Raw genomic sequence first — 27,990 nt, 5'->3', positions numbered from 1 at the left:
AGACCGTTGGCAGAAGGAAGAATGGAGAGAAATACGTGGAAATAATACCATAAATAAAATGTTACCTCTCATTTATCATATATGAAGAATTCATTTTCAAACATTGATTAAAGCCAATCTTAAAATGATTTAACAAACGCCTGTTTGAAACTCCTCAGTGCACACAAAAACACAACTGGGAGAAATAAATAAATATGGATATGTTATTTAAAACCACCTCGAATATGTTGTGTTAATGTTATGAAATGTTTTCTCATAAATGATGCCGTAAGCAGGAGGACAGAATTACGTCTAAACTGACGCCGTTTTGCATTTCTATAGGTTGTTGATACGAGCATGGTTTTATATATGTTTAATACATGTTTAATCGTGTTTTATCCCATAAGAAATGTTACCATAGTACTTGTACCATAGTACCATGGTATATTTACCATGGTACATGTACCATGGTATTTTTGACAGATTGTACCATGGTACAAACCATGGTATGTACCATGATACATTACTATATGTGCTATGGAACAAATACCATGGTACTATCTGTCAAAAAATACTGTGGTACATGTACCGTGGTAAATATACCATGGTACTATGGTACGAGTACTATGGTAACATTTCATATTGCTGTTGGAGGGCTTGATAACCCACTAACCCTGGCACCATAACAATTACCATGGTAAATACATATGTTCTTGTATTTGTGTCACACCTGTACCAAACTGTAGATACTGTAGAATGTACAATGGTAGGCTATTTCAAATAAAAATAATGGACTGAGGCAAATACAAATAATACATGGACTCAACATGTATTTACATGTATTAACATTTTTTATTTATACTACCGAACATACAATATTGCATGAAAAAACATAATGGCCTAACGTGGCCGAACAAATTGATTTTTTAAAAATGTTTTCCTTTTGAGGATCTTCGCCGAATTGGAGAGTTTCTGGCGTATGTAGCCCTTGATCTCCGCCTCTGTCTTCTCTTTGAAGACAGATTTAACTTCACCTAAAGAGAGAAAGAAATAAAGAAAAGGGGAATGAACAGATGAACAGACAAATTACAAAAACAGTCAGGTAGACAGCAGGGATGCAAACTCATCAGGTATGAAAAAGGTGACAAGGATCCAAGCCCCCCGTCCACCCCACCCCACGGAAAATCGGCTTTAAATGTAGGAATAACATGATTTTAGCAGTCAGAACAACTAAAGCAGCAGTTGTAATAATAACAGAAACGCTAAAGAGTCACATCTAATAGAATATAAAAGCATTTATTTGAATTGTGTAGCAGTCAGTTTATAATTTTGGCAGCACTGTTGAGCATTTTGAAAATGCATTTTCATGCCTCTGTGCAAGGCTTAGTCTTTCTATCTGTATAGCCACATGGTGTAAAGTAACTAAGTTCATAAACTCAACAAGTACTATACTTGGGTACAATTTTGAGATACTTGTACTTTACTTAAGTATTTCAATGTTTTGCTACTTTGTTCTTCTACTCTTCTACAGTTCAGAGGTACATGGTGTACTTCTACTCCCCTACATGCATTTAATACCTTTAGTTACTTTACTGATGTAGATGAATGATGTGAAATATAATCAAGTGTTAAATCAGACTTTAGTTCCACCTGGAGTAAATCCACAAGCTACCCTGCAGTATACAAAGTCATTCAAACTAGCTGCACCTTTACCAGCTTTTGATTATAATACTTTTCTACTTTTACTTGAGGAACATTTTGAATGCAGGACTTTTACTGTAACAGAGTATTCCTACACTCTGGTACTATTACTTTTACTCAAGTACAAGTTCTGAGTACTTCAACTTTTACTCAAGTACAAGATCTGAGTACTTCTACTTATACTCAAGTACAAGATCTGAGTACTTATACTTTTACTCAAGTACAAGACCTGAGTACTTCTACTTTTACTCAAGAACAAGATCTGAGTACTTCTACTTTTACTACAAGATCTGAGTACTTCTACTTTTACTCAAGCACAGTTAAATCAACATACCTTCAATGATGCTCAAAGCATTCCTGAGGGAATAATTCTCCCTCTCCAGTGCAGCAACCCTTTCCTCCAACGTCCTCTGGTAACTATTTGTGTTCACCTCTTGGGCCTATCAAAAAGCACACCATTAAAAAAAAAGAAGGTTAGGTTTAAAAGCCAGTGTGGAAAATTAGTTCTTAATACATTTACCTGTGTTTTGAGGATTTAGCAGCCAGGTATGTATTGCACAGCTTAGGTACATTTAGGTCACTGCACTTTGGACTTAGTATAAAACAGATACATACCTTCTGAAGATTCTTATATTTTTGGATAATGTCTGTGGATGACGATGACTCCGGCCTTGGTTTTTTGCTTGGTCTCTCCTGAGAACAGACAACAACATATATAAATATTTGTTTTTGTGTGTGGTTGTGTGTGTATCTTCATAAAGTGGTGGTGTTTCGATTTTGAATAACTCACCTCTGACTGTTCCACGTCGTCGTCCTCCTCCAGAAAAGGCCTCCTTTTCTTTGCCCTCTTGCCCTTTCCCATCGGCCCGGATTGTTCCAAAGGTTCTTTACCTTCAACCAGCCGGTTCCTCATCTTGAGGAGTGCACCTTTGTCATCTATTGGAAGCAACAAAGATATTCAGCCTATTACTTTGTACAATCCATATATATAGGGTACATCAACATTTGTATGTGAGTCACATTGTCTGCTTACATGACAATATGTTGGTAATGATACTCTGTATAGGAAAATATAACATATGGTCATGCTACACCCATTAGTATACTTATGATACTTAGCTGATTATACCTATGTAGCCAGGTGATTTAAACTATATATTAGTGGCAGCTGGTGAAACATATTTTAGGTGGGGCTGTGGAAGATGGGGGGGATGGGGGCATATTTTATACCAGGGGTCTGCAACCTTTTTGAAACTGAGAGCTATACCTGAAGGATAATGAACTATGGAGGGCTGCTTTTTTGATATAATCTTTCTGAAGAATATAATTATATTTTTACTAATTACTGTTTCCAATGGGCGACACTTTCTTGGATAAAAAACACTATTTTTTATTTTTAATAATAACTTTAGAACGGATTATAGAGCGCCTTTCATTTAACAGATCTGAGGACGCTGATTGGCTGAAATGTGCTGCCATATTTTTCGGGTAGCAACGGTCAGCGGTTGGCTGCTACTGCGCTGGGGTGCTTAATTCCCAGACGCAGGGCCGGCCCTAGACTTTTGGGGGCCCTAAGCGAGCTTTGGTTTGGGGCCCCCCTCACACGTTCTCACTTCACACAACACGGAACCAACTTTTGTCTTATGATGTTAGCATAAGCACACATATTGTATAAATAAGCATGTAAACACCGTGGACCTAACCTCCTCTAGGGGGGTCCTCACCTCCTCTAGGGGGGTCCGGGGGCCTGCTCCCCCGGGAAGATTTTTTTTTAAATATTGAAGTTAAAAGCATCAATCTGGTGCACTTTGAGGGAAAAATTAAGAGATCTATGGATACATCTCTCAACACCCATATGAAACAGAACTGTAAGCAGATTTTTCTTTATGGATATTTTACAAATCACTTAAACTGTATTCTTGTTTTGTCATATAGTATTTCATAACTGTTTTTCATGTATTCTCTCTGGCTGTCCATCTCATAATGTTCACATAGAAACTAGCTGTTAATAGGAATATCATTCAGAAGAATTATAATTTCTTGCAAAAAACTGTCACAAAAAGAGGTTGCACATTTAAATTCAGGTGTTGTTATGGCAACGTCAGTGGCCAAACAGCCACATTTACTGCTGCAAATAGGTTCAAACATGCTGTTGACATGTAAAGCAGTGGCAACTATGCCACCATTTCAGCTGACATTTTCTCAGAAATACTGTCACATAACATCCATATATTTCAGTGCTAGGTTGATGCTTTGCTAAGCTAACTGTGAAACACTTTAACAGGACTCAGAATCAACTGTGTACTGTAAGGTAGCTTCTAGCTAGAGAGCTTTCTTTTAAATCACCAGGTAACTTTAAAAAACATAACATTTAGATTGTATGACAAAGTGTTTATTTAATCTGGCTAGCTATAGCTACTTGATAACGGTTTAGCTTACCCCCGCGATTGAAAGTAACGTCAACGTAGCTGTAATTTATGCTTTGCTTACATGTTCGCATAACATGGAAGTTTACTGACATTTACATACCTTGTTTACCTGGCTCAAGTGGTGGCTCTGGGGTTGTTGTGTGAGCCACCACTCACAGGGCGACTGTGGCTGTGAGGGAGTGTGGTCGTCTTTCAACCAGAAGGTTGTGGGTTCGATCCCAGCCCATGCATTCAACATGTCGATGTATCCTTGGGCAAGATACTTAACCCTGAGTTGCTCCCGATGGCATGGCCAACGGTGTGTGAATGTGTGTGAATGTTAGGTCCTAGAGTAAGGTACACTGCTCTGTATGAATGGGTGTGAATGGGTGAATGACATGTAGTATGTAAAGTGCTTTGAGGGGTCTTAAAGACTGGATAAAGCGCTATATAAGTACAGTCCATTTACCACTTGAGAATTGTCGTATTTTTTAAGAAAATGTTTTCTTATGTCCATCTTCAAAAACTCTGAGTCCGACTGACAGTTTATTTTAAACATTGTCACAGCTCACAGGATAGGTACCTGTCCGCCAATAAGACAGATGTTTATTTCCATTCAACTCTCTGGTTGGTCTGGTGTCTTGCCTCTGTTGCATTCACTGAACACGTGAAATTACAATGCTGCCGTCCTCTCTTGTGTCATGATGAGGTTCAGGTAAAGCACGGTTAATGTATTATATAGGGCCGGGACTTTAACGCGTTAATTAAGATTAATTAATTACACTAAAATTAACGCGTTAAAAAAATTAACGCATTTTAATCGCACTTATTTTTGTACCGCGGAACGTTTCTCACTGGATGAGTTTCAGGGGTACCGATTATACTGGAGCACCAACTAACGTTCATGACTTCAGACAACAACAAACCACAGTGAACAATAGTCGAACGAAGAAGCTGATGAGACCGCTTTGGTTGGCCCCGTGGATGGAACATTTTGTTTTAAAAAACGGACGGATGGAAGCGTCGATAAGAGCAAGGTTGTTTGCAAATTATGCAAAAAGGAATTTGCATATCACCGCAGCACATCAAGCCTCAAGTATCACCTCAATGCAAAACCTATAGCAGCTAGCGTGGAAGCTAGCGTGGACGTTAGCCCGACTAGGAGTACAAGGACCCACACCCAATTCGCGTTGATCAAACAGTGGCCTATGCAACAGAGAGATTTTATTTTTCATCAGGATATTGGAAGAATAGGAGGGATTGAGGTCAATCACTGGCACTTTTTTATTTTATTTTAAATGGTACAGTACACTTTATGTTGAACTATTTATTATGTTGTTGGTGCAACTGGCTCTTTATGTTGAACTGTTTATTGTTTTGGCCAAGGTTATTGAGAGAGTTGGACTGAAATGTATTAGATTTTTTAAATCAACTGTTGGTAAATCAACAAAGTCTGTTATGGCCTCTGAAGCAACAGAGAGATGTTTTCTAATAGTCAGGGTTTCCAATGTTCTGAATGTACTTGAAAGTATTGTGTTTTACTTAAAAAACAAAGTGTTATAGTTTACAGAAGGTCTACCTACCTATAGGCTACCTGAATCTCTGAAATGTACTATATTCCTAAATATGCTATTGCTACACTTTATGGCCAGTGTACCACCTTGAAAAAAATAAACAATGTTTTGTTGCTTAAGCTTATGTATTCAGTCATTATTCAATGGTATACTAAAATCCATGTGAAAAAAATTGCTTCTCACTGTTCTCAGGTCAAATATTTCTATGTGATTAAAAATGCGATTAATTGCGATTAATTAATTACAAAGCCTGTAATTAATTAGATTAATTTTTTTAATCGAGTCCCGGCCCTAGTATTATATTATTGACTCAATAATATAATCCATGACTATGAGAGTAGGCAATCTAGGCATATTAACACAATTAATTAAACATACTTATCACGGCGACGGTGTACTGAGATTTATTTATTTATTTATTTTTGTTGCTAGGGGGCCCCTTAGTGGCTGCGGGGCCCTAAGCGGCTGCTTATGTCGCTTAATGGGTCGGGCCGGCTCTGCCCAGATGAGAGAGGGTAATGATTCTAATGAAACATATAACGGTTTAGATTTGATATACTAAACAGTATTGTACTTATTATAAATATAAAACTTTCCATAGCACCTCTATTGACCAGCCGCCACTGCTATATATTAACAAATAAAACATAGGCCTAACAACTGTTAATAATAATAACGATAAGCTGTACATGTATGATCTATTTAAATATGCAAACGTACCGCCAGTTGATAACACTTTCGCAGTCCAAGCCATCTTTTTCCCATTTTGGGGCCACCAGACAAGATACTCCTTGTCCAATTCAGGATCGTACTCCCCCTCAATTCAATGTAACCGGCCAACTTCGATTGTATCATTGCTAAATTCATAGAGCCCGTACATTTTTGTGTTCAAAAGTAGCTCTAAGTAGTGGCCACAAAGTGATTACAATCCAGAGATTGCAGTTGGCACTGCGGTCTGTATCCTAGCAACGCTAGAGAAGCGGGAAGCGCGAGGCGAAAGTTGGGCACGCGCACGTCACCACTCACCAGCTACCCTCAGCGGCAGAATAATCCGTGCCTGGAAAAAGTTCTTTAATTTTGATTCTCATTCACAAAAAGAGAGAAAACCTGAGAATGTACAAAACATATTTGTCAGATTTAGGTAGATATTCCAAGGACTACAAAACGGTACCGGAGGACCCGTATGGAGGCACAACTTGTGACAGGTAAGGGCGGGTTTTCTCTTCATATTGGACGAACGGGATGAACTGCCAATATAAGACGTATTTCATTTGGTGGTTTTTGTCTCACATTACTGTATTCAACGAATTATAGCAGAGTATACTACAACATTTTGAAAAGTTTTTTAGATGTAGGCCTACATGTATAGATTAACTTCGTGTAGGGAGAGTGGGGTAAGTAGTGCCAATTTTTACTTAAAGTGCCTTTAAAGCAAGGGGATTACAGTAATGCCTCCAACTAAAATATGTACATATAGTTTAGGATGTTGTGCATCCCTGGGAACAATCACTTCGGATCTTAAATAAAATGTTTGAGAAATATAGCTTTAGAAAAAAAAGTGGTTTTGTGGCACAACTTGCCCCCGGTGCGGGGTAAGTTGTGCCATTAGAGACAATACACTGGGGTAAATTGTGCCATTGATAATTGAAGTAAAACAGATCATTTTAATCTCACAAACAATAATGCTATATAAAAGCAAGACAAATTCAATACAAAATTATTTATTTAATGTTTATTTAAAGTTGTAACAACATCAAAGGTCACTTTTCTATAACAAGGCCTATGAACACCTAACATCCTACTTGTCCAATGCTGCAGGGAAATATGAACTTCTGTTCCCTTCTGGCTGTACCACCAAGTTTTGTGGTGTGGCCAATTTGCTTAAACAAGGCCTAGCGCCACATGAACACATACTCAGAACAAAATTAAAATTCCAAAATGAGCACCTAATCATCTGCAAATCATCTGCATCTGAATCTCTTCACAGATTCGGCCTACTACTGAACATCCCACTTGTCAATGCTGCGGGGGAATGTGGACTTATACTCCCTTCTGGCTGTACCACCAAGTTTTTGTGGTGTGGGTAGTTTCTTGAGCACATCACCTCTAGGGATGACTCCTTCATCATTCTCTCTAAATGTGAAGATGGGGTTTCCATCAACAGACCTCTTACAACTTTGCTTCAGAAGCTTTGCACTGATCTCGTAACCTTCAACATTCTCCACCAATCCAACATAGTTATAGGATTTGGATTTTTTACCTGCAAACTTCACAATGACAAAGTCACCAGCAGACAGATCCTTGTCACCATCATCATCATCATCATCATCATCATCATCATCATCATCATCATCACTCTGGACATCTGAACTCTCATAATGAGTGGCATCGCTAAGTGGAATCGGAAAGTCACTCTCTTCTGAGCTACTGGAGAGCACTTTCTTTTTGGGCTTGGTTGGTTTTGACCCTTTCAGAGCCCCCTTCCTATTTCCACTCCTTTTCTTCTTTTCAGCCCGTTCCTTTTCTCTGCTGTGTGTCTTCTCCAGGCCATCTTCTGCCTCATCATTGGTGGTGGAGCTTTCTTCTGAGCTACTGTACACAGCTGTTTTTTTCTTGGTTTTGGTTTGATTTGCAGCTTTCAGAGCCCTTTTCTTCTCTCTTTCATTCTTTTTCTTTTCCTGTTCAGCCTTTTTATCTTCTTTTTCTTTGTGAGCCTTCTCCAACTCTATCTTCTCAGGTGTATCGGTCACGATTCTTGTTTTCACTTTCTTTCTTACAATTTTTTTTTTCTTTATGTGGCTTTTGGCAAGGGAAGAAGACGTATGGTCTTCCCCTGTTGCACCTCTTTCACTGCTCTTTCCAACTCCTCAAGAGGAGTTGAAACCCTGTCTGTCTTCCTTTTGTATTTGCGTGGCATGATGGATTTTGGTCTAAAATTAAGAATGTCACATAGTTTTAGTGATCAAATGTAAGAATACAATGTACAATAACAATAAAATACAATAAAGTAATATATAGAAAATAATCATAAGTTTGGGTAAATTGTGCCACTGGCACAACTTAACCCAGGCCCTTTGGCACAAATCACCCCAAGCCCACCATTTTGAAAAAAATGCATCCCCCAGCTGTTTTGAGCTAGCATCATGCTAACTGTATAGACTCATGGTGTAGCTTACTAAAGCACTACAACATGTGTGAACTGTTTTCAAAGTTCTCTAAATTGTTCAAACACAGCAATCAAAAAACCTTGATCATAGACATTTTACTTTGGAGGGCAAAAAAAAGTTTTTTGAACTTAAATGTGCTTACCTCTCAAGCCATGTGTCTCTCTTCTTTGCAGGATGATTGAAATGGATGCCTCTTCAAAAATATGTGATCACATGACCAATTTCTTCGATGGTTTTCTAGATAACAGGGGTGGCAATACTTAAATTACCCCACTCTCCCTACTGCTATTATTCCTATTTTGATAGCAGTAGGGCAATATGTAAATTACGTTATAAAACATATAAAATCAATATTGACTCTAAAAAAGCTGAGACATATGCAGTATAAACCAACCCTAGCTTTTTGCTGAGATGCCAAATTAAAATGCCCACAATCGATGTGTGTATAAAGGTCTGTGTAACAGCTGTGTGATTTGATCAATTTACAGACTCTGACTCATCCAGTGATGAAGCTTCAAATGAAGATCGAATGTTGGGTGAGAGTATAATGTATTACAGTGACGATGAGGTTGTGTTAGATTCATTAAAATCATATTATCAGGATAGTTATTGTGTAGCCTTTTGCTTTAATTCAGGCTGATCACCATTCTGGCGGGACATCAGATGACAAAGGGGAGGATCCACATCATGAAATGGTAGTTTTTTGCATTGACTGATCCACAGACTTAAGAAATTGGACTCACTGGTGGACTTAACTATGACTCTGCTACTTGGTCACTGATTTTTTTTTTTATGCATTGCCACTGTGCATTGCCACAAGGTCATCGTTCGTCCGTCATGTACTGTCTTTGTATCCTGTTTCAATGCTCTTTTTATGATGCCTGTCTCAGGAATAGCCCCTCTTTTTTTATTGAATTAAATTGATTTAAACTTTTCTGTCTCTCAGAGTGACGATGAAGTAGAGATGACTGCAGACGACGAACGAACAGATCAACAACATGAAATGGTACAACATAAACATGCAGGGATTGTTTTACTTATTAAAAAAAAAAAAATGTATTCTGTTAAAATCCATGACCTTTGCTACATTACAGGTAGCAGTAAGAGACAACACAGTTTTCTATGATGATAAGAATACAGATTTATCCGACACAAAATAAGTTAGGTTACAAATATTTAACAAAATGTATCAGGAGTTATTTTATAACTTATAGTTAACATTATTTTCACTGTATGCACATACTTTCAGCCGCAATGCTACCTTCCCATTTATATATATTTTGTTGCTGCATGCTAACACCTGTTCCCTATAAAGATCCATCTTATCTTATAGCCTTTTGCTGTCTCTCAGTCTGGAGGGTCATCAGAGGACGGAGGGGAAGATCCAAACCATGAAATGGTATAATTTGTGCAGGTCCACTTTGTTCCAGAAAGACAAACTGGTGTTGCAAAATGTCTTGTAAAAGTAAAGATCTCCAATGAATTGTGTGTATTGACATGTGAGGACATCATAGCTAAATGTATTGGAATTGAACATGGGGGTAAGCTATATGTGATTAAAATGCCTTGGTTTGAGACAAGTTAAATGTTGAGGGCTAGCACAAACTGTTGAGACTCAATTTGTCTGCACATATATGATGATTTAAATGTGTTTTTATTTATGCTATTATTATTTTTTTATAACTCACTGTTTGATCATTAACTGTATTTTGTAATGCATGTGTATTTGTGTCTGTGACTGGGTAAATCTGTATGGATATTTCTAAATATGTGAGTAAAACGCCACATTGAAGCGCGATATGAACTCAGTTGTCTCATTCAATAACAACATTGAGAACATCTTTATCTAAAGTGTAATTCTTTGGCTATTTTGTTTGAAGATGTGTTGAAAAATATGAAAATATACGTTACCTAAAGTGAAACTAGCTAAAACCAGCAATGAAAAATACTAAACAAGGTATAAGACTTGCATTCACATTTAAAAAAAAAAAAAATGCATACAATGGGACTTGAGTGATTATCATGATACATACCATGGTAATGTCTGTAGTACCATTTGAATACTCTATGGCAGGGGTCGGCAACCTTTTTGATATGAAGTGCCATTTAAAAAAAAAAATTTTATCAGCGTGCCAACGATCGAGAATTATCAACGGGGGGGGGGGGGAGGGGGGGTAGAGGAGCTTGACGCTCGTGAACTATCAGCAGGAGGGCGGGGGGAGCCTCGCTGCGGGGAAGCAGTGTGTGGACCTGTCAGCGCAACTTACATGATGTCGAATTTAACAAACACATTTAAATAATTGGTTTAAACGGCATAATAATAAGGACGATCGTCCGTTCTGTGATTCTCCAGAACACACATGTTATGATATTAGGGTCATGCAGAGTGAGATGAGATCGCTGTCCCTTTAAGAGAGAGAGAAAGAGGGGTGTGGCTTGTGCATGTGTGTGTGTGGATGGTAGAGCGACAGTGAGGGAACGTGTGTTTGTTTCTGGAAGTGAAACGAGGCAGCAGAAAAACAGAGGTCTGTGATGTATTTTGTGAAACAGAAGAACAGCTAAATAAATGCAACGTCCTCCTAAGAAGAGCTCGCCTCTCTCCAGTCATTTAAGCTAAAGTGGGTTATTGAACCTGAAGCTTGTTGCTTCTTCCCTCCTCGACTACGGTCTGGGAGCCGACAGGAAAGTTCAACACACAGATGGCCAGTCCGCCCCTTTGTAGCATATTATTTCGATGAGAGATGAGCAGATCGCCACTGGGCTTTCAACTAAATACACAGCCACGCAAAAACTGCGGCATTTGTACAGCTCCTTATGGGTACTGGAATTAGTGAAGTGCTTTCCTCCGTGGTGAAACGATCAGCACTGCACCACGGAGGAAAGCGGCAGAAAGTCACCTGGAGATAAAGAGAGCGGGGCTGCGTTGCGTGCATGGCAGGTAACGGGGAGACGCGCTCTGGCGGCGGTCTCGTTCAGGATCCGAAAATACAATTTAAATATTTTGCACACTTATTCCACTTATTCCTAGTGTGCCACTGGTTACGGTGCCGCGTGCCAATGCTGGCACGCGTGCCAGGGGTTGCCGAACCCTGCTCTATGGAGTACCAGTTATCTGAGGTACCACGGCATGTACTATAGTATCGGAGGTACCATGGTACGTACCATGGTAACAGCTGTGGTACAACGGTATGTACCAGGGTTATACCATGGTATGCATCATGGTAACATCTGAGGTACCATGGTATACCATGGTACGTACTATGGTACACTATGGTAACATCTGAGGTACCATGGTATACCATGGTACGTACTATGGTACACTATGGTAAAAATTCTTATGGGATGCCGTTTGCCAAGACTTGATAAGGCGCTCGTAAAACACAGGGGTATGGAAACTAAGAGCACCATAGTGGTAAATTGTACAGCTAATATAACACATGTAGTGCCGAGAGACGGGAGTCGGAGGCGGGGTATCGAAGGTACAAGCTAGACTTTTATTTAACATCAGAACAACATGTAAACAGCTTTCAGCCCGGGAAGATAAGACCGGGGGAAACAGGAAGTCCGGTCAACTCACTAATGTCCGTGCGGAACAATACCCCAACCCATAGTTCCGTGGGTGAATAATGTCAATCACCACACAAGCCCCCCCAGAATTCACCCATAGTCAAAACCCTCGCGCCTGGGAGGAAGTACCGCCCGACCCCGGCGCGTACGGACCACAGGGGCTGACGAGGGCGGGGCCGCAGGCGAGGGCAGGGGCAGGGGCGCCAACGAGGGCGAGGGCATCCCCACAGGGGGTGGGGGGCGGGACATGGGAGGGCGGCCCCGACGTGGGGGCAGAGCCAACTCCAACGGCCTGGAAACGTCCACGTGAGCAGGCTTAATCCGATCAACGGACACAGTCTCAGGCCTGCCACCAACGTCCACCACCAGGCTGTTGTCCCCGTGACGTATGACCCTGAACGGACCGTCGTAAGGGGGGCGCAGGGGACCGCGGTGAGCGTCGTGGCGAATAAAAACGAAATCCGCCGACCGTAATCCGGGGGACACCCGGAAAGCTGGGTTGCTGTGCTGCGACGTGGGGACGGGCGTGAATGTCCCGGCGGTCTCCAGCAGGGAGGAGCGCTGCCCGGCTGCAGACCAGGGCACAGTGGCGGTGGGAATGAATTCCCCGGGGACCCGTAGCGTCTGGCCATAGACGAGCTCCGCCGACGAGGACTGCAGGTCTTCCTTGGGGGCACACCTGAGGCCGAGCATAACCCACGGGAGCTTATCCACCCAGTTGCCGTCTGTCAATCCGGCACGCAGTGACGCCTTCATGGATCGGTGAAACCGCTCACACAATCCGTTAGCCTGGGGGTGATATGCGGTGGTGCGGTGCAGCTTGACCCCCAAACCCACAGCAACAGCGTTCCACAGCTCCGAGGTGAACTGAGAACCGCGGTCAGAGGAGAGGTCAGACGGGGTCCCGAAGCGCGCCACCCACGTGCCGATGAAGAGCGGGCGACTTCGGAAGCTGACGTCGAGGTGAGGGGAACGGCCTCGGGCCAGCGGGTCGTCCTGTCCACCATCGTAAACAGGTAGGTGAAACCGTGAGAGGGGGGAAGCGGACCTACGAGGTCGACATTGACATGGTCAAACCTCCTCTCAGGAACCGCAAACAGTTCAAAAGGGGCCCTAGTATGGCGGTGGACTTTAGCCCGTTGACAAGCCACGCATGCGTCAACCCAGGACTTCACGTCCTTCTTAAGCCCCTGCCACACGAACTTCTGCGACACCAACTTCACGGACGGTTTCCTACCGGGGTGGGAAAGATTGTGAACCGCCTCAAAAACGGGTCGGCGCCAGTCCGTAGGGACTAGCGGTCAAGGCTGGCCCGTGGAGATGTCACACCACAGCTTCGCGCCCGAGTCACCGACCGTGACCTCCTCCAGTCGCAATCCCGTAACCGAGGCCTTGAGGGTCTGGACCCCGTGGTCAGAGGCCTGGTCAGCGCCCATGTGGAGGTAATCGAGGCCCAGCTGCACAGCTCCGATGACCGCTCTGGAGAGGCAGTCCGCGACCACGTTAGCCTTGCCAGCGATGTGTCGTATGTCCATGGTGTACTCGGAGATGTAGGAAAGCTGGCGTTGCTGTCGGGCGGACCACGGCTCGGCCACCTTGGACATGCAGAAAGTAAGTGGCTTGTGATCCACGAACGCCGCAAACTCCCGGCCTTCCAGCAGGAAACGGAAGTGGCGAACAGCCAAATAGAGACCAAGGAGTTCCCTGTCGAAAGCGCTGTACTTGCGCTCCCTGGGAGTCAACTGGCGGCTGAAAAAGGCAAGCGGTTGCCAGGCGCCGTCGACCCATTGTTCATGCACCGCGCCCACAGCGTAGTCAGACGCGTCGGTGGTGATAGCAATGGGGGCCCTGTGTGACGGGTGAGCCAACATGGCGGCTTCGCTCAGGGCGGCTTTGGTGGCATCGAAAGCGGCTTCCCTTTCAGCCGTCCAGTCTATGGCCTGGCCGGGGGACTTGTCCTTGAGGGCCTCGTACAGCGGGCGCATGGTGTGGGCCGCCCGGCGGATGAACCGGTGATAAAACGTCACCATCCCGAGGAACTCTCGGAGCGCCCGAGCTGTAGACGGTCGTGGAAAGGCGGACACGGCCTCCACTTTCGATGGGAGGGGGGCGGCTCCATCTTTGCTGATGAGATGCCCGAGGAAGTGGATGGAGGACAACCCGAACTGACACTTTGCCGGGTTGATAATCAGGCCGTGTTGGCTGAGCCTCGCAAAAAGGACACGGAGATGTGCCTGGTGCTCTTCAGAGGAAGAGCTGGCGACAAGGACGTCGTCTAAATAGACGAAAATGAATGGCATGTCTCTGAGCGCCGAATCCATCAGCCGCTGAAAGGACTGAGCTGCGTTCTTAAGTCCAAACGGCATACGCAGGAACTCGAAAAGCCCGAACGGCATAATCACCGCAGTTTTGGGGACGTCTGAGGGGTGCACCGGAACCTGATGGTAGCCCCGCACCAGATCCACCTTGGAGAAAACCAGCTTGCCCGCCAGGTGTGAAGAGAAGTCCTGGATGTGAGGGACCGGGTAGCGGTCTGGCGTAGTGGCGTCGTTAAGGCGGCGGTAGTCACCACACGGTCGCCAGCCACCGGCTGATTTAGGGACCATGTGGAGCGGCGAAGCCCAAGGGCTGTCCGAGCGGCGGATGATGCCCAGACGCTCCATGCTGTCGAACTCCGACTTGGCGACCGACAGCATGTCAGGGTTGAGCCGCCGGGCCCTAGCATAGACTGGGGGGCCTTCAGTGTCAATGTGGTGCTCTACCCTGTGTTTGGTAGTGGCAGCGGAAAAGGTGGGCTGCGTCAAGTCGGGAAACTCACTGAGAAGGTGCTGGAACTTGTCACCCTGTAAGAGTGAGCTGGAGAGCCCGCTGAATGATGCCTCGCCGCGGGTACATGCGAACGAGGCAAACGTCAGTGCGTCCACCAGGCGGCTGTTCTTGACGTCCACCAGCAGTCCGTGAGCGCACAGGAAGTCTGCGCCAAGGAGGGCGAAGGAGATGTCAGCCGTGATGAAATCCCACTTAAACCGCTGACCCTCGAAACACAGGTCCACTGTCTTTGTGCCATAGGTGCGGATAGGGGTGTCGTTAGCGGACGTCAAAGGTGGGCCGTGGCCCCCACCGGCGGCGTCCTCCACCGTAGCCGGCAGGACGCTCCGCTGGGCTCCTGTGTCACAAAGGAGTCTGCGACCAGAGAGGGTGTCCCTGATGAACAGGAGCCGGTTGGATGTGCCCACGCTCGCGGCCACTACCGAGCGCAGGCCTTGGCGTTTCCCGTTTCCTTGTAGGTGCAGGGGGGACGGCACATCCTCGCTTTCGCCCCATAGCGTGCATGGTACTGACACAGGCCAGGGCTGGAGTCGCTGACGTCGGCCCTGGAGCTTCTGCTAGGTGGCATGCCTCTACCAGGGAAGGAGCCGCTGCGTGTCGGGGCCAGCACCTCAGGGGTAAAACGCTGGGTGGCCAGGAAGAACCGGTCAGCTTCTTCGGCTAAAGCGCGTGGCTCAGTAATAGCCGTGTTAGCGAGCGCTGTCTGAACATGCGGCGGCATGTGCCGAAGAAACAGTTCTATGAACAAAAAATTGGGTTCTTCCGTACCTAGCAGGTTGAGCATCATTTCCATGTGGTCAGAAGGCTTGCTGTCTCCCAGGCTATGAATAGCGAGCAGGCGTCGGGCCCGTTCCGACCGAGACAGCTCGAAAGTCTTTAGCAGGAAAGCCTTGAACGCTGCATATTTATCCTGGGCAGGGGGAGATGTAATAAAGCCCACCGTCCGGGTCGCAGTGGAGCTTCCCAGTGCCGAAACGACGTGGAAATAGCGTGATGCGTCATCAGTTACTCCGCAGAGGGCGAACTGAGCCTCCGCCTGTGCGAACCATGCAGCCGCAGATGTATCCCAAAACTCCGGCAGTTTGAAAAAAATTGCGTTATTTGCCATGCTCGGTTCAGTCTCGGATCCTTCTACGAGACTTATGTCGGGGTCACCAATGTAGTGCCGAGAGACGGGAGTCGGAGGCGGGGTATCGAAGGTACAAGCTAGACTTTTATTTAACATCAGAACAACATGTAAACAGCTTTCAGCCCGGGAAGATAAGACCGGGGGAAACAGGAAGTCCGGTCAACTCACTAATGTCCGTGCGGAACAATACCCCAACCCATAGTTCCGTGGGTGAATAATGTCAATCACCACACACAACACATTAGTTGTATTTCCTTTAACTGGTGGATATAGAGTTGCTGCAGAGGGGGGGGGGGACGACAGATGCACAGGCTGCGGTGGAGACGCTGCACACAGCTGATCGACGAGAGATCCAGTCGTCATGACTCCACTCCGAAGGGATTCCCCGATCATTTCTTAGAGTTTCTCATCAAGGGGGTGTCTCCTGTCCCCGGTACAAACACACTGCCTGAGGAAGGCTATGTGTATCTTTTTTTCATTAACCTTTTTCGGACCACTTATTTATTTATTTTGGTGACGATCCGACCTCCATGCTGCTACTCTGGTTCAAACTGCATCCACCAAACAATATGATTTATCTCGACCTCCCCAAAATAACCAAAATCTGACACAGTGTGAGATGTCTTTTTTAGCTGTTCTGTCGTCATTTCCTGCGATCTTCTCCATGTAGTCAGTCAAAACGAATGAATGAATGGGCGTTTCTTTGACTATTTATAGGCAAATATAGGCGTTACGTGAAGCCCGCTAAAGCTGCACCGCATTTCGAGTCAGTTGTGATTTATAAAGGGAAACCGGCGTAGGAAGTGCCATACGCACTTTCCTCGCCGGTACGCAATATTTGGTGAATCGGAAAGTGGCGGAAAATGTATGGACCTATTTTTCGGATTTCTACTATGTAAGCACCCTTCCCACGTGAATCCTACGCACGGCGTTATACATGAGGCCCCAGGACAGAAAGCATTGTCCACTTGATTGTTGAGGCTACAATAAAGATGCCTGTCAAAATGTCTAAACATATCTTTTGTGTTTTATTGTTCCACTACATTTCATAATGATAATTGCTACAATGATGGGGAGTTGTCTTTTCTCTTACTGTGCCACAGAACAACACACAAACTTGTATTTGTATTGTTATTATTTTTAAAGTAAAGTAAAGTAACTTGTTACTAGTTACTTTTATAATTTAGTAACTAATAAAGTAACGTGTTACTTTTTTGAGAGCAGTAACTATAACTATTACTACTTTTTAAAAGTAACTTGCCCAACACTGCCTAAACTACAGGAAGTACTTGAGGAGTAGTGGAAACAAGACTGCACTGTGCATGTTTGTGAGCAACTACATTGTCACTGCTGCCCCACAGAGACTACACTCAGGATTTGACAAAGGGGAGGAAGTGAAGAGCATCTGCACAGCAGTAGTCAGCAGTTTGACATCACCTCTCCTTAGCCTCACTAGTTAACTAGTGGAATTTAAATGTATCTCTCATTAGTTAAGAGATCAGGAGGAGGCAGACACAAGGATGGTGCTCCATGCCATCCATCTTGCAGAGTCATATTCCCGCATCGTTGTGAGGTCTGATGACACAGATGTGGAATTACTGCTCATATATTATGCAAGCAAATACATGCTTGGTTCATCTCTAGTGTGCATGCATGCAGGCCACGGAATGAGAGAGATATGTCCCCATCAACACTATATGTGAGAGAATTGGAAAAGACATGTCTAACTGTCTACCAGCATGTCATGCACTCACTGGCTGTGGCAAAACAAGTAGTTTGTACAGAATAGGAAAGACAACAGCATTTACCAAACTCAACACCCCTCAGCGAGCTCAAAGATCTGGCCCATTTTGGACTCTCTGCCAGCTTGGAAGAGTCTTTGCCAGACGCAAGAGAATTTGCGCTTCTGCTATATAGAAAAAAGAAATTGGACTGACAAACTTGGATGAACTGAGGTTCATAATTGCATCAACAATAGATGCAGCCTCGGGAAATCTGCCGCTAACAGAGGATGCATTTCAACAACATGTAAAGACCAATGTTTCAGACAGTGATGGTGTCACAGCCCAAACCCAAACCCTTGTTATGGAGTCCTATTGGCAAGGGGTGGATTGTCAGAGATGGGGCCATTCAACCAGTGCTATTTACAAAAACCCCAGCACCTACAGAAGAGAGGGACATTACTAACTTGTATTGCAAAGATGCAAAGTGTGGAGAGAGTGGAAAGTGCCAGTGCCTCTCTGTTGGCCTTCCCTGTACGGAGTTCTGCACCTGCTATGCAGAATGTCAACATGTGTCCCCTAACGTTTCTGAGGAACCTGACATTTAACATTATATTCTAGTATCTATATACTTGACCTCTCACAGAATTATTTGATGAATTGTATACTGTACTTTGAATTAAGGTTCCAGTTTCAATAAAACCTGTACTATGTACACCTATGTTTTAGAGGCTTGCATTTTAGAACTAATACACTTTATTGTATTGGGTTACTCTTATTCTGACTATTTGATGATGTAGTTCAGCCACCTGGTATGTCCCTCTCCAAATATGATGACCATCAGAGTGAGCATTATTAACTTATAGGCTATGTTATAGTGCCACTTCTCCCCCATTCGGAATGACTGTATCAGAGAAGAGGTAGCCTATGTCTAAAGAAATCTCATTTGCAATAGAACTGTACCAGATATTTCCATACAACTACTGCTTAGTGTTCAATAGCACCCTAGACAATTCAGTAATGGTATATTTTTTAGGGATTTCTGTTTTTCTGATAAATGTGAGAAAAGTGATGGAGTCCTAGGTTCCTTTCACCAAAAAGTACAATTTCCGTCTAAACTAAAGCTAAGTTTACAGGAATATAATTCAGTATTCTTTTAGGTAAATAATTGTCTGACTATTTTTTGATGTAGGACAGCCACCTGGTTCATACCTCAGCAAATCTGAAGAGGAAAAGAGTGGTCATTCTTAAGTTATGGGCTTTTCTGTCACCTTTCCCATATTCAGCCTGGTCTAATTTGGCTCTTTTTCAGGAATTGACCTTTCGCTAAGCCACGCCCCTAAATGCCCGTTGTCCAATCATATTCAATCACGTGCGCGGCTCCCTGTGGAAGTCCGACAAGCTTAGCGTTCAAATTCATTGCGAAAATGGTGAAGCGTTGTGCTTATGGTCTTTGCAAATCGGATAGCAGATATCCCATAAGCTTAGAGGGGGGGGTGATATTTTACCCGTTTCCTAAACCCAAAACCCGAGAGGAGAGATGCCGCCAGTGGATAAAGAAATGCGGCAGGCCCCATGCCCAGCTGAATATGGCGAATATCAACAAACACAAATACGTTTGCTCCAAGGTAAATACGTGCTAACGTAGCTAGCTAGCTAGCAAAGATTACATTCACAAATTAACTAACTAATTTAATTAACTAATTTCACTAACTAACGTTAGCTAAAGTCACACGACTACAGCTGTAAGCTGTGTGCTTCTAGGTCGTTTTGACCATGTATATTACATTACATTACATTACATTGCATTTAGCTGACGCTTTTATCCAAAGCGACTTACAATAAGTGCATTCGACCAGGAAGATACAACCTTTAAGAAAACAGAATCATATAAGTACATCAGGTTTCATAGAGCCAAACATTTCAAGTGCTACTCAACTGGCATTTAGAAAGCCAGCCCTTTATTAGTATATAAGTGCTTTGTTAGTAATTCTATCGCTCGAAGTGGAGTCTAAAGAGATGAGTTTTCAGTTTGCGTCGGAAGATGTGTAAGCTATCTGCTGTCCTGATTTCAATGGGGAGCTCATTCCACCATTTTGGAGCCAGGATAGCAAACCCACGTGTTTTTGCTGACGGGAACTTGGGTCCCCCTCGCAGTGCGGGTGCAGCGAGCTGTTTGGCTGATGCAGAGCGGAGTGCACGTGCTGGGGTGTACGGTTTAACCATGTCCTGGATGTAGGAAGGGCCAGATCCATTCACAGCATGGTACGCAAGTACCAGTGTCTTGAAGTGGATTCTAGCAGTTACTGGAAGCCAGTGAAGGGAGCGGAGGAGCGGTGTGGTGTGGGAGAATTTGGGAAGGTTGAAGACCAGACGAGCCGCTGCATTCTGGATGAGCTGCAGAGGTCGGATGGCACATGCAGGTAGACCAGCCAGGAGGGAGTTGCAGTAGTCTAGGCGTGAGATGACGAGAGCCTGGACCAGAATCTGCGCTGATGTCTGGGTCAGCTGGGGACGTATCCTCCTGATGTTGTAAAGCGTGTATCTGCAGCAGCGGGTTGTAGCAGCGATGTTTGCAGTGAAGGACAATTTGTTATCTAGGACCACACCCAGATTCCTTGCAGTCTGAGTCGGGGAAACAACAGAGGTGCCGATGTTGATTGTTAGGTCAAGAGTGGGACAATCTTTTCCCGGAAGGAAGAGCAGTTCAGTCTTGTCAAGGTTGAGCTTGAGGTGATGAGCAGACATCCACCGAGAGATGTCTGCTAGGCAAGCAGAGATGCGTGCGACGACCTGGGTCTCTGAGCGGGGAAAGGACAGAATTAGTTGGGTGTCGTCAGCGTAGCAGTGGTATGAAAAACCATGCGGGCTAATGACAGACCCGAGCGAGTTTGTGTACAGGGAGAAGAGGAGGGGACCAAGAACCGAGCCCTGAGGGACCCCTGTAGTTAATTGACAAGAGTCGGACTCGGACCCTCTCCAAGTAACCCTGTAGGTGCGGTCGTTGAGGTATGAGGTGAGGAGGGAAAGTGCAGTGCCTGAAACTCCAAGTTCTTGGAGAGTGCGAAGGAGGATCCGATGGTTCACTGTGTCGAATGCAGCAGACAGGTCCAGAAGGATGATGACAGAGGAGAGGGAGGCTGCTTTAGCAGTGTGCAGTTCATCAGAGACAGCAAGGAGAGCAGTTTCTGTTGAGTGACCTGCCTTGAAACCAGACTGGTGCGGATCCAGAAGGTTGTTCTGATGGAGATAACAGGAGAGTTGTTTAAAGACAGCGCGTTCAAGTGTTTTAGACAGGAACGGGAGGAGAGAGACGGGCCTGTAGTTAATAACATCAGACGGATTGAGAGTGGGTTTCTTAAGGAGAGGGTTTACTCTTGCCTCCTTGAGACTGTTTGGAAAGTGACCAGAAGTTAGAGAAGTGTTGATGAAATGGGTGAGAAATGGTAGAATATCAGGAGCGATAGTCTGAAGGAGGTTTGAGGGGATAGGGTCCAGAGAACAGGTGGTAGGACGGGCAGAGGTAAGGAGGGTAAGAACCTCACTTGGAGAGAGAGGGGAGAAGGAGGTCAGTGTGTGGGTGAAGGGAGGGTCTGGTGACCCAGCGGTGAGTAAAGGTGAGTCAGAAAAGGAAGAGCGAATATCATCAACCTTTTTTTCAAAGTGGTTAACAAAGTCGCTTGACAGAAGGGAGGAGGGGGGAGGTGCTTTGGGAGGGTCCAAGAGGGTGGAGAAGATAGAAAATAGTTTTTTGGGATTGGAATAGGAAGATTGGATCTTATCTTGAAAGAAAGTGCTTTTTGCCTGAGAGATGGAAGCAGAGAAAGAGGAGAGGAGAGCCTGATAGGTTAGGAGGTCGTCATGGTGTTTGGATTTCCACCATTTCCGCTCTGCTGCCCGAAGGATGGTTCTATTAGCACGCAGTGCGTCATTTAGCCAGGGAGCAGGAGGGGACTGACGAGCCGGCCGCGATGTGAGAGGACAGAGAGAGTCCAGAGAGGATGAGAGAGTAGAGAGGAGAGTTTTTGCAGCAGCGTTTGGAGGCAGGAGTTGGAACGAGTCAGAGGAAGGGAGGGCTGAGAGCACCGATGAGGCAAAGGTAGAGGGGGAGAGGGAACGGAGGTTACGGCGGACAGGAGCAGAGTTAGAAGAGATTAGGTTGTTATGTTTGGAAAGGGGTAGAGAGAATGAAATGAAGAAGTGATCGGATGTGTGGAGCGGGTTTACAGAGAGGTTAGAAGTAGAGCAGTTCCTTGAGAATATGAGATCAAGGACATTGCCAGCTTTATGAGTTGGTGGGGATGGAGACAGTGAGAAAGCAAAGGTGGTTAACAGAGATGTTAGTTCAGATATCTTCCCTGTCTGGAGGTTGAAATCTCCGAGAAGTACAGCGGGAGGGCCAGTTTCAGGGATGTGTGAGAGGAGATTATCTAACTCCTCCAAGAAGTCCCCCAAGGCGCCTGGTGGACGGTAGAGAACAACAATGGTTAATTGTATAGGATGGGTTACTGTGACGGCATGGAATTCAAAGGTAGAAGGAGTGAAATTAGGTAGCTCGAAGAGGGAAAAGCTCCATTTGGGAGAGAGCAGGAGACCAGTGCCACCTCCTCTGCCAGAGGGTCTGGGTGTATGGGAGAAGGAATATGCTGTGGAGAGAGCTGCTGGGGTGGATGTGTTGGATGGAGTGATCCAGGTCTCCGTGAGAGCAAGGAAATCCAGAGACTGCAGGGAAGCGTAGCCAGAGATGAAGTCAGCCTTAGGGACAGCTGACTGGCAGTTCCACAGGCCCCCTGAAACGAGATGTTGGATCTCAGTGGAGCATGTGGGATAGACGAGAGCAGGCCGGTGAAATCGATTAGGAGAAACACGGGGCCAGTGATAATTGCGAGAAGACACATGAACAGGAATGCAGAAAATACACATGATTATAGCATGAGGGGCTAGAGAACCCAAGAGAATTGAATAAAACTAAATAACACCAGCGATACTTGGCGCAATCAGAGTAGGATTTGCCTCCTCTTTGCCTCCCACGTGACTCCCACAGGACTCTTAATGTCTTTGTCAGTCGCTGAAGCTGACGCTCCAGGAAAATGCAACCTAAGATGGATACCTGATTGCTCAGTTCTCACAGCTTTGGGGGCACGCCGCTGTAATTAGTTAACTATTTTCTGCTGATGGGCGACAGCAGAGTCTTCCTACCTCTTGGAATGCACACTTGAGGGGCGTGACTCACTGAGACCTGAGTTACAGCTGCTGGACTAGAGCAGATCTGAGATTTTAAAATCTCTCAGAAATCGCCGTTTTAGCTACAATAACTACAGAACAATTATACAGAGTAGAATAAATGAAACAGAGAAGTCTATTTAAACAAGAATATAACTTACAGTGATTGCTGAGTCAGTATCGATAGTATCCTCACCGAGTCTGGATGCACACTCAGTTATTCTGATTTGAAATGCGCTATTTAAAATGTTTTTCAGCTGGGAAGCGTTATGCACTTCACGCAATCAGCAGAGTCTTCCAACCTCTTGGAATGCACACTTGAGGGGCGTGACTCACTGAGACCTGAGTTACAGCTGCTGGACTAGAGCAGATCTGAGATTTTAAAATCTCTCAGAAATCGCCGTTTTAGCTACAATAACTACAGAACAATTATACAGAGTAGAATAAATGAAACAGAGAAGTCTATTTAAACAAGAATATAACTTACAGTGATTGCTGAGTCAGTATCGATAGTATCCTCACCGAGTCTGGATGCACACTCAGTTATTCTGATTTGAAATGCGCTATTTAAAATGTTTTTCAGCTGGGAAGCGTTATGCACTTCACGCAATCAGCAGAGTCTTCCAACCTCTTGGAATGCACACTTGAGGGGCGTGACTCACTGAGACCTGAGTTACAGCTGCTGGACTAGAGCAGATCTGAGATTTTAAAATCTCTCAGAAATCGCCGTTTTAGCTACAATAACTACAGAACAATTATACAGAGTAGAATAAATGAAACAGAGAAGTCTATTTAAACAAGAATATAACTTACAGTGATTGCTGAGTCAGTATCGATAGTATCCTCACCGAGTCTGGATGCACACTCAGTTATTCTGATTTGAAATGCGCTATTTAAAATGTTTTTCAGCTGGGAAGCGTTATGCACTTCACGCAATCAGCAGAGTCTTCCAACCTCTTGGAATGCACACTTGAGGGGCGTGACTCACTGAGACCTGAGTTACAGCTGCTGGACTAGAGCAGATCTGAGATTTTAAAATCTCTCAGAAATCGCCGTTTTAGCTACAATAACTACAGAACAATTATACAGAGTAGAATAAATGAAACAGAGAAGTCTATTTAAACAAGAATATAACTTACAGTGATTGCTGAGTCAGTATCGATAGTATCCTCACCGAGTCTGGATGCACACTCAGTTATTCTGATTTGAAATGCGCTATTTAAAATGTTTTTCAGCTGGGAAGCGTTATGCACTTCACGCAATCAGCAGAGTCTTCCAACCTCTTGGAATGCACACTTGAGGGGCGTGACTCACTGAGACCTGAGTTACAGCTGCTGGACTAGAGCAGATCTGAGATTTTAAAATCTCTCAGAAATCGCCGTTTTAGCTACAATAACTACAGAACAATTATACAGAGTAGAATAAATGAAACAGAGAAGTCTATTTAAACAAGAATATAACTTACAGTGATTGCTGAGTCAGTATCGATAGTATCCTCACCGAGTCTGGATGCACACTCAGTTATTCTGATTTGAAATGCGCTATTTAAAATGTTTTTCAGCTGGGAAGCGTTATGCACTTCACGCAATCAGCAGAGTCTTCCAACCTCTTGGAATGCACACTTGAGGGGCGTGACTCACTGAGACCTGAGTTACAGCTGCTGGACTAGAGCAGATCTGAGATTTTAAAATCTCTCAGAAATCGCCGTTTTAGCTACAATAACTACAGAACAATTATACAGAGTAGAATAAATGAAACAGAGAAGTCTATTTAAACAAGAATATAACTTACAGTGATTGCTGAGTCAGTATCGATAGTATCCTCACCGAGTCTGGATGCACACTCAGTTATTCTGATTTGAAATGCGCTATTTAAAATGTTTTTCAGCTGGGAAGCGTTATGCACTTCACGCAATCAGCAGAGTCTTCCAACCTCTTGGAATGCACACTTGAGGGGCGTGACTCACTGAGACCTGAGTTACAGCTGCTGGACTAGAGCAGATCTGAGATTTTAAAATCTCTCAGAAATCGCCGTTTTAGCTACAATAACTACAGAACAATTATACAGAGTAGAATAAATGAAACAGAGAAGTCTATTTAAACAAGAATATAACTTACAGTGATTGCTGAGTCAGTATCGATAGTATCCTCACCGAGTCTGGATGCACACTCAGTTATTCTGATTTGAAATGCGCTATTTAAAATGTTTTTCAGCTGGGAAGCGTTATGCACTTCACGCAATCAGCAGAGTCTTCCAACCTCTTGGAATGCACACTTGAGGGGCGTGACTCACTGAGACCTGAGTTACAGCTGCTGGACTAGAGCAGATCTGAGATTTTAAAATCTCTCAGAAATCGCCGTTTTAGCTACAATAACTACAGAACAATTATACAGAGTAGAATAAATGAAACAGAGAAGTCTATTTAAACAAGAATATAACTTACAGTGATTGCTGAGTCAGTATCGATAGTATCCTCACCGAGTCTGGATGCACACTCAGTTATTCTGATTTGAAATGCGCTATTTAAAATGTTTTTCAGCTGGGAAGCGTTATGCACTTCACGCAATCAGCAGAGTCTTCCAACCTCTTGGAATGCACACTTGAGGGGCGTGACTCACTGAGACCTGAGTTACAGCTGCTGGACTAGAGCAGATCTGAGATTTTAAAATCTCTCAGAAATCGCCGTTTTAGCTACAATAACTACAGAACAATTATACAGAGTAGAATAAATGAAACAGAGAAGTCTATTTAAACAAGAATATAACTTACAGTGATTGCTGAGTCAGTATCGATAGTATCCTCACCGAGTCTGGATGCACACTCAGTTATTCTGATTTGAAATGCGCTATTTAAAATGTTTTTCAGCTGGGAAGCGTTATGCACTTCACGCAATCAGCAGAGTCTTCCAACCTCTTGGAATGCACACTTGAGGGGCGTGACTCACTGAGACCTGAGTTACAGCTGCTGGACTAGAGCAGATCTGAGATTTTAAAATCTCTCAGAAATCGCCGTTTTAGCTACAATAACTACAGAACAATTATACAGAGTAGAATAAATGAAACAGAGAAGTCTATTTAAACAAGAATATAACTTACAGTGATTGCTGAGTCAGTATCGATAGTATCCTCACCGAGTCTGGATGCACACTCAGTTATTCTGATTTGAAATGCGCTATTTAAAATGTTTTTCAGCTGGGAAGCGTTATGCACTTCACGCAATCAGCAGAGTCTTCCAACCTCTTGGAATGCACACTTGAGGGGCGTGACTCACTGAGACCTGAGTTACAGCTGCTGGACTAGAGCAGATCTGAGATTTTAAAATCTCTCAGAAATCGCCGTTTTAGCTACAATAACTACAGAACAATTATACAGAGTAGAATAAATGAAACAGAGAAGTCTATTTAAACAAGAATATAACTTACAGTGATTGCTGAGTCAGTATCGATAGTATCCTCACCGAGTCTGGATGCACACTCAGTTATTCTGATTTGAAATGCGCTATTTAAAATGTTTTTCAGCTGGGAAGCGTTATGCACTTCACGCAATCAGCAGAGTCTTCCAACCTCTTGGAATGCACACTTGAGGGGCGTGACTCACTGAGACCTGAGTTACAGCTGCTGGACTAGAGCAGATCTGAGATTTTAAAATCTCTCAGAAATCGCCGTTTTAGCTACAATAACTACAGAACAATTATACAGAGTAGAATAAATGAAACAGAGAAGTCTATTTAAACAAGAATATAACTTACAGTGATTGCTGAGTCAGTATCGATAGTATCCTCACCGAGTCTGGATGCACACTCAGTTATTCTGATTTGAAATGCGCTATTTAAAATGTTTTTCAGCTGGGAAGCGTTATGCACTTCACGCAATCAGCAGAGTCTTCCAACCTCTTGGAATGCACAGTTGAGGGGCGTGACTCACTGAGACCTGAGTTACAGCTGCTGGACTAGAGCAGATCTGAGTTAAAATCTCTCAGAAATCGCCGTTTTAGCTACAATAACTACAGAACAATTATACAGAGTAGAATAAATGAAACAGAGAAGTCTATTTAAACAAGAATATAACTTACAGTGATTGCTGAGTCAGTATCGATAGTATCCTCACCGAGTCTGGATGCACACTAGTATATCACTTGATGCATAATAATGTCTGAACAGCTGAGCTCCGTTATTAGTCTACCTGTGGTCAAAGTACAAACAAGAAAGCCAACAGGCAATCATTCATTCATATTTTGCTTTAATCTTTGTAGCATTTTGTTAATGGAAAGCCTACTGCCGACTTCCCTAATCCTGCTGCACAAGTGGGCACCCCGACCCCCACAAAGGAACAACAAGGTGGATGCAGAAAGCCACCAAGGAAACGGTAGTTAACTTTAGACAAACTACAACATTTAATGCCTCTTGTGATTGTATTGTTTTATTCCAAAAATAATAATAATAATTCCGTCGAATTTGACATACAGCTCATGTGGTTTTTCACTCTTGCCCTGCGACCTGTATGCAAGTGCCTCTATTGATTTTGTGCCTCCCTGTTTTCTAATGTTTATACTGTGGATATAACCCTCCATAGCGTATTGTAGCTCCTTTTGTCGGGACCTGGAGGATATTGCTGCGTTATTGCTCCAAAATGAGTCTGTTAAGGCGACTCCGACGTTATGGAGACCCTCCATTATGGCTTTGTTTAACGCATCT

General features: G+C 44.0%; 1 protein-coding gene across 2 annotated transcripts; it reads right to left on the bottom strand.

Annotated features, from left to right (window-relative positions):
* Positions 1 to 619: 619 nt before the first annotated feature.
* On the bottom strand, positions 620 to 23,490 carry LOC307023587 (uncharacterized protein). 2 transcript variants are annotated; one of them, XM_079656921.1, is made up of 5 exons: positions 23,460 to 23,490; positions 2,471 to 2,616; positions 2,296 to 2,373; positions 2,015 to 2,120; positions 620 to 1,013 (listed from the first exon to the last, which is right to left on the bottom strand). In XM_079656921.1, exons 2-5 carry the CDS (start codon positions 2,591 to 2,593, stop codon positions 880 to 882), a joined length of 441 nt encoding a protein of 146 aa, XP_079513047.1. In that variant the 5' UTR covers positions 2,594 to 2,616; positions 23,460 to 23,490; the 3' UTR covers positions 620 to 879. The 2 variants fall into 2 exon arrangements, 1 of the variants encoding a protein (XP_079513047.1); XR_013803740.1 differs by lacking the exons at positions 2,296 to 2,373; positions 2,471 to 2,616; positions 23,460 to 23,490 and adding exons at positions 6,383 to 8,592; positions 8,972 to 9,034.
* Positions 23,491 to 27,990: the final 4,500 nt, after the last annotated feature.

This window comes from Notothenia rossii, assembly GCF_949606895.1.
Source record: "Notothenia rossii genome assembly, chromosome: 11".
Lineage (NCBI taxonomy): Eukaryota > Metazoa > Chordata > Actinopteri > Perciformes > Nototheniidae > Notothenia > Notothenia rossii.
Note: the sequence above shows the minus strand (reverse complement) of the source record. Positions and strands in the feature narration are given on the sequence as shown.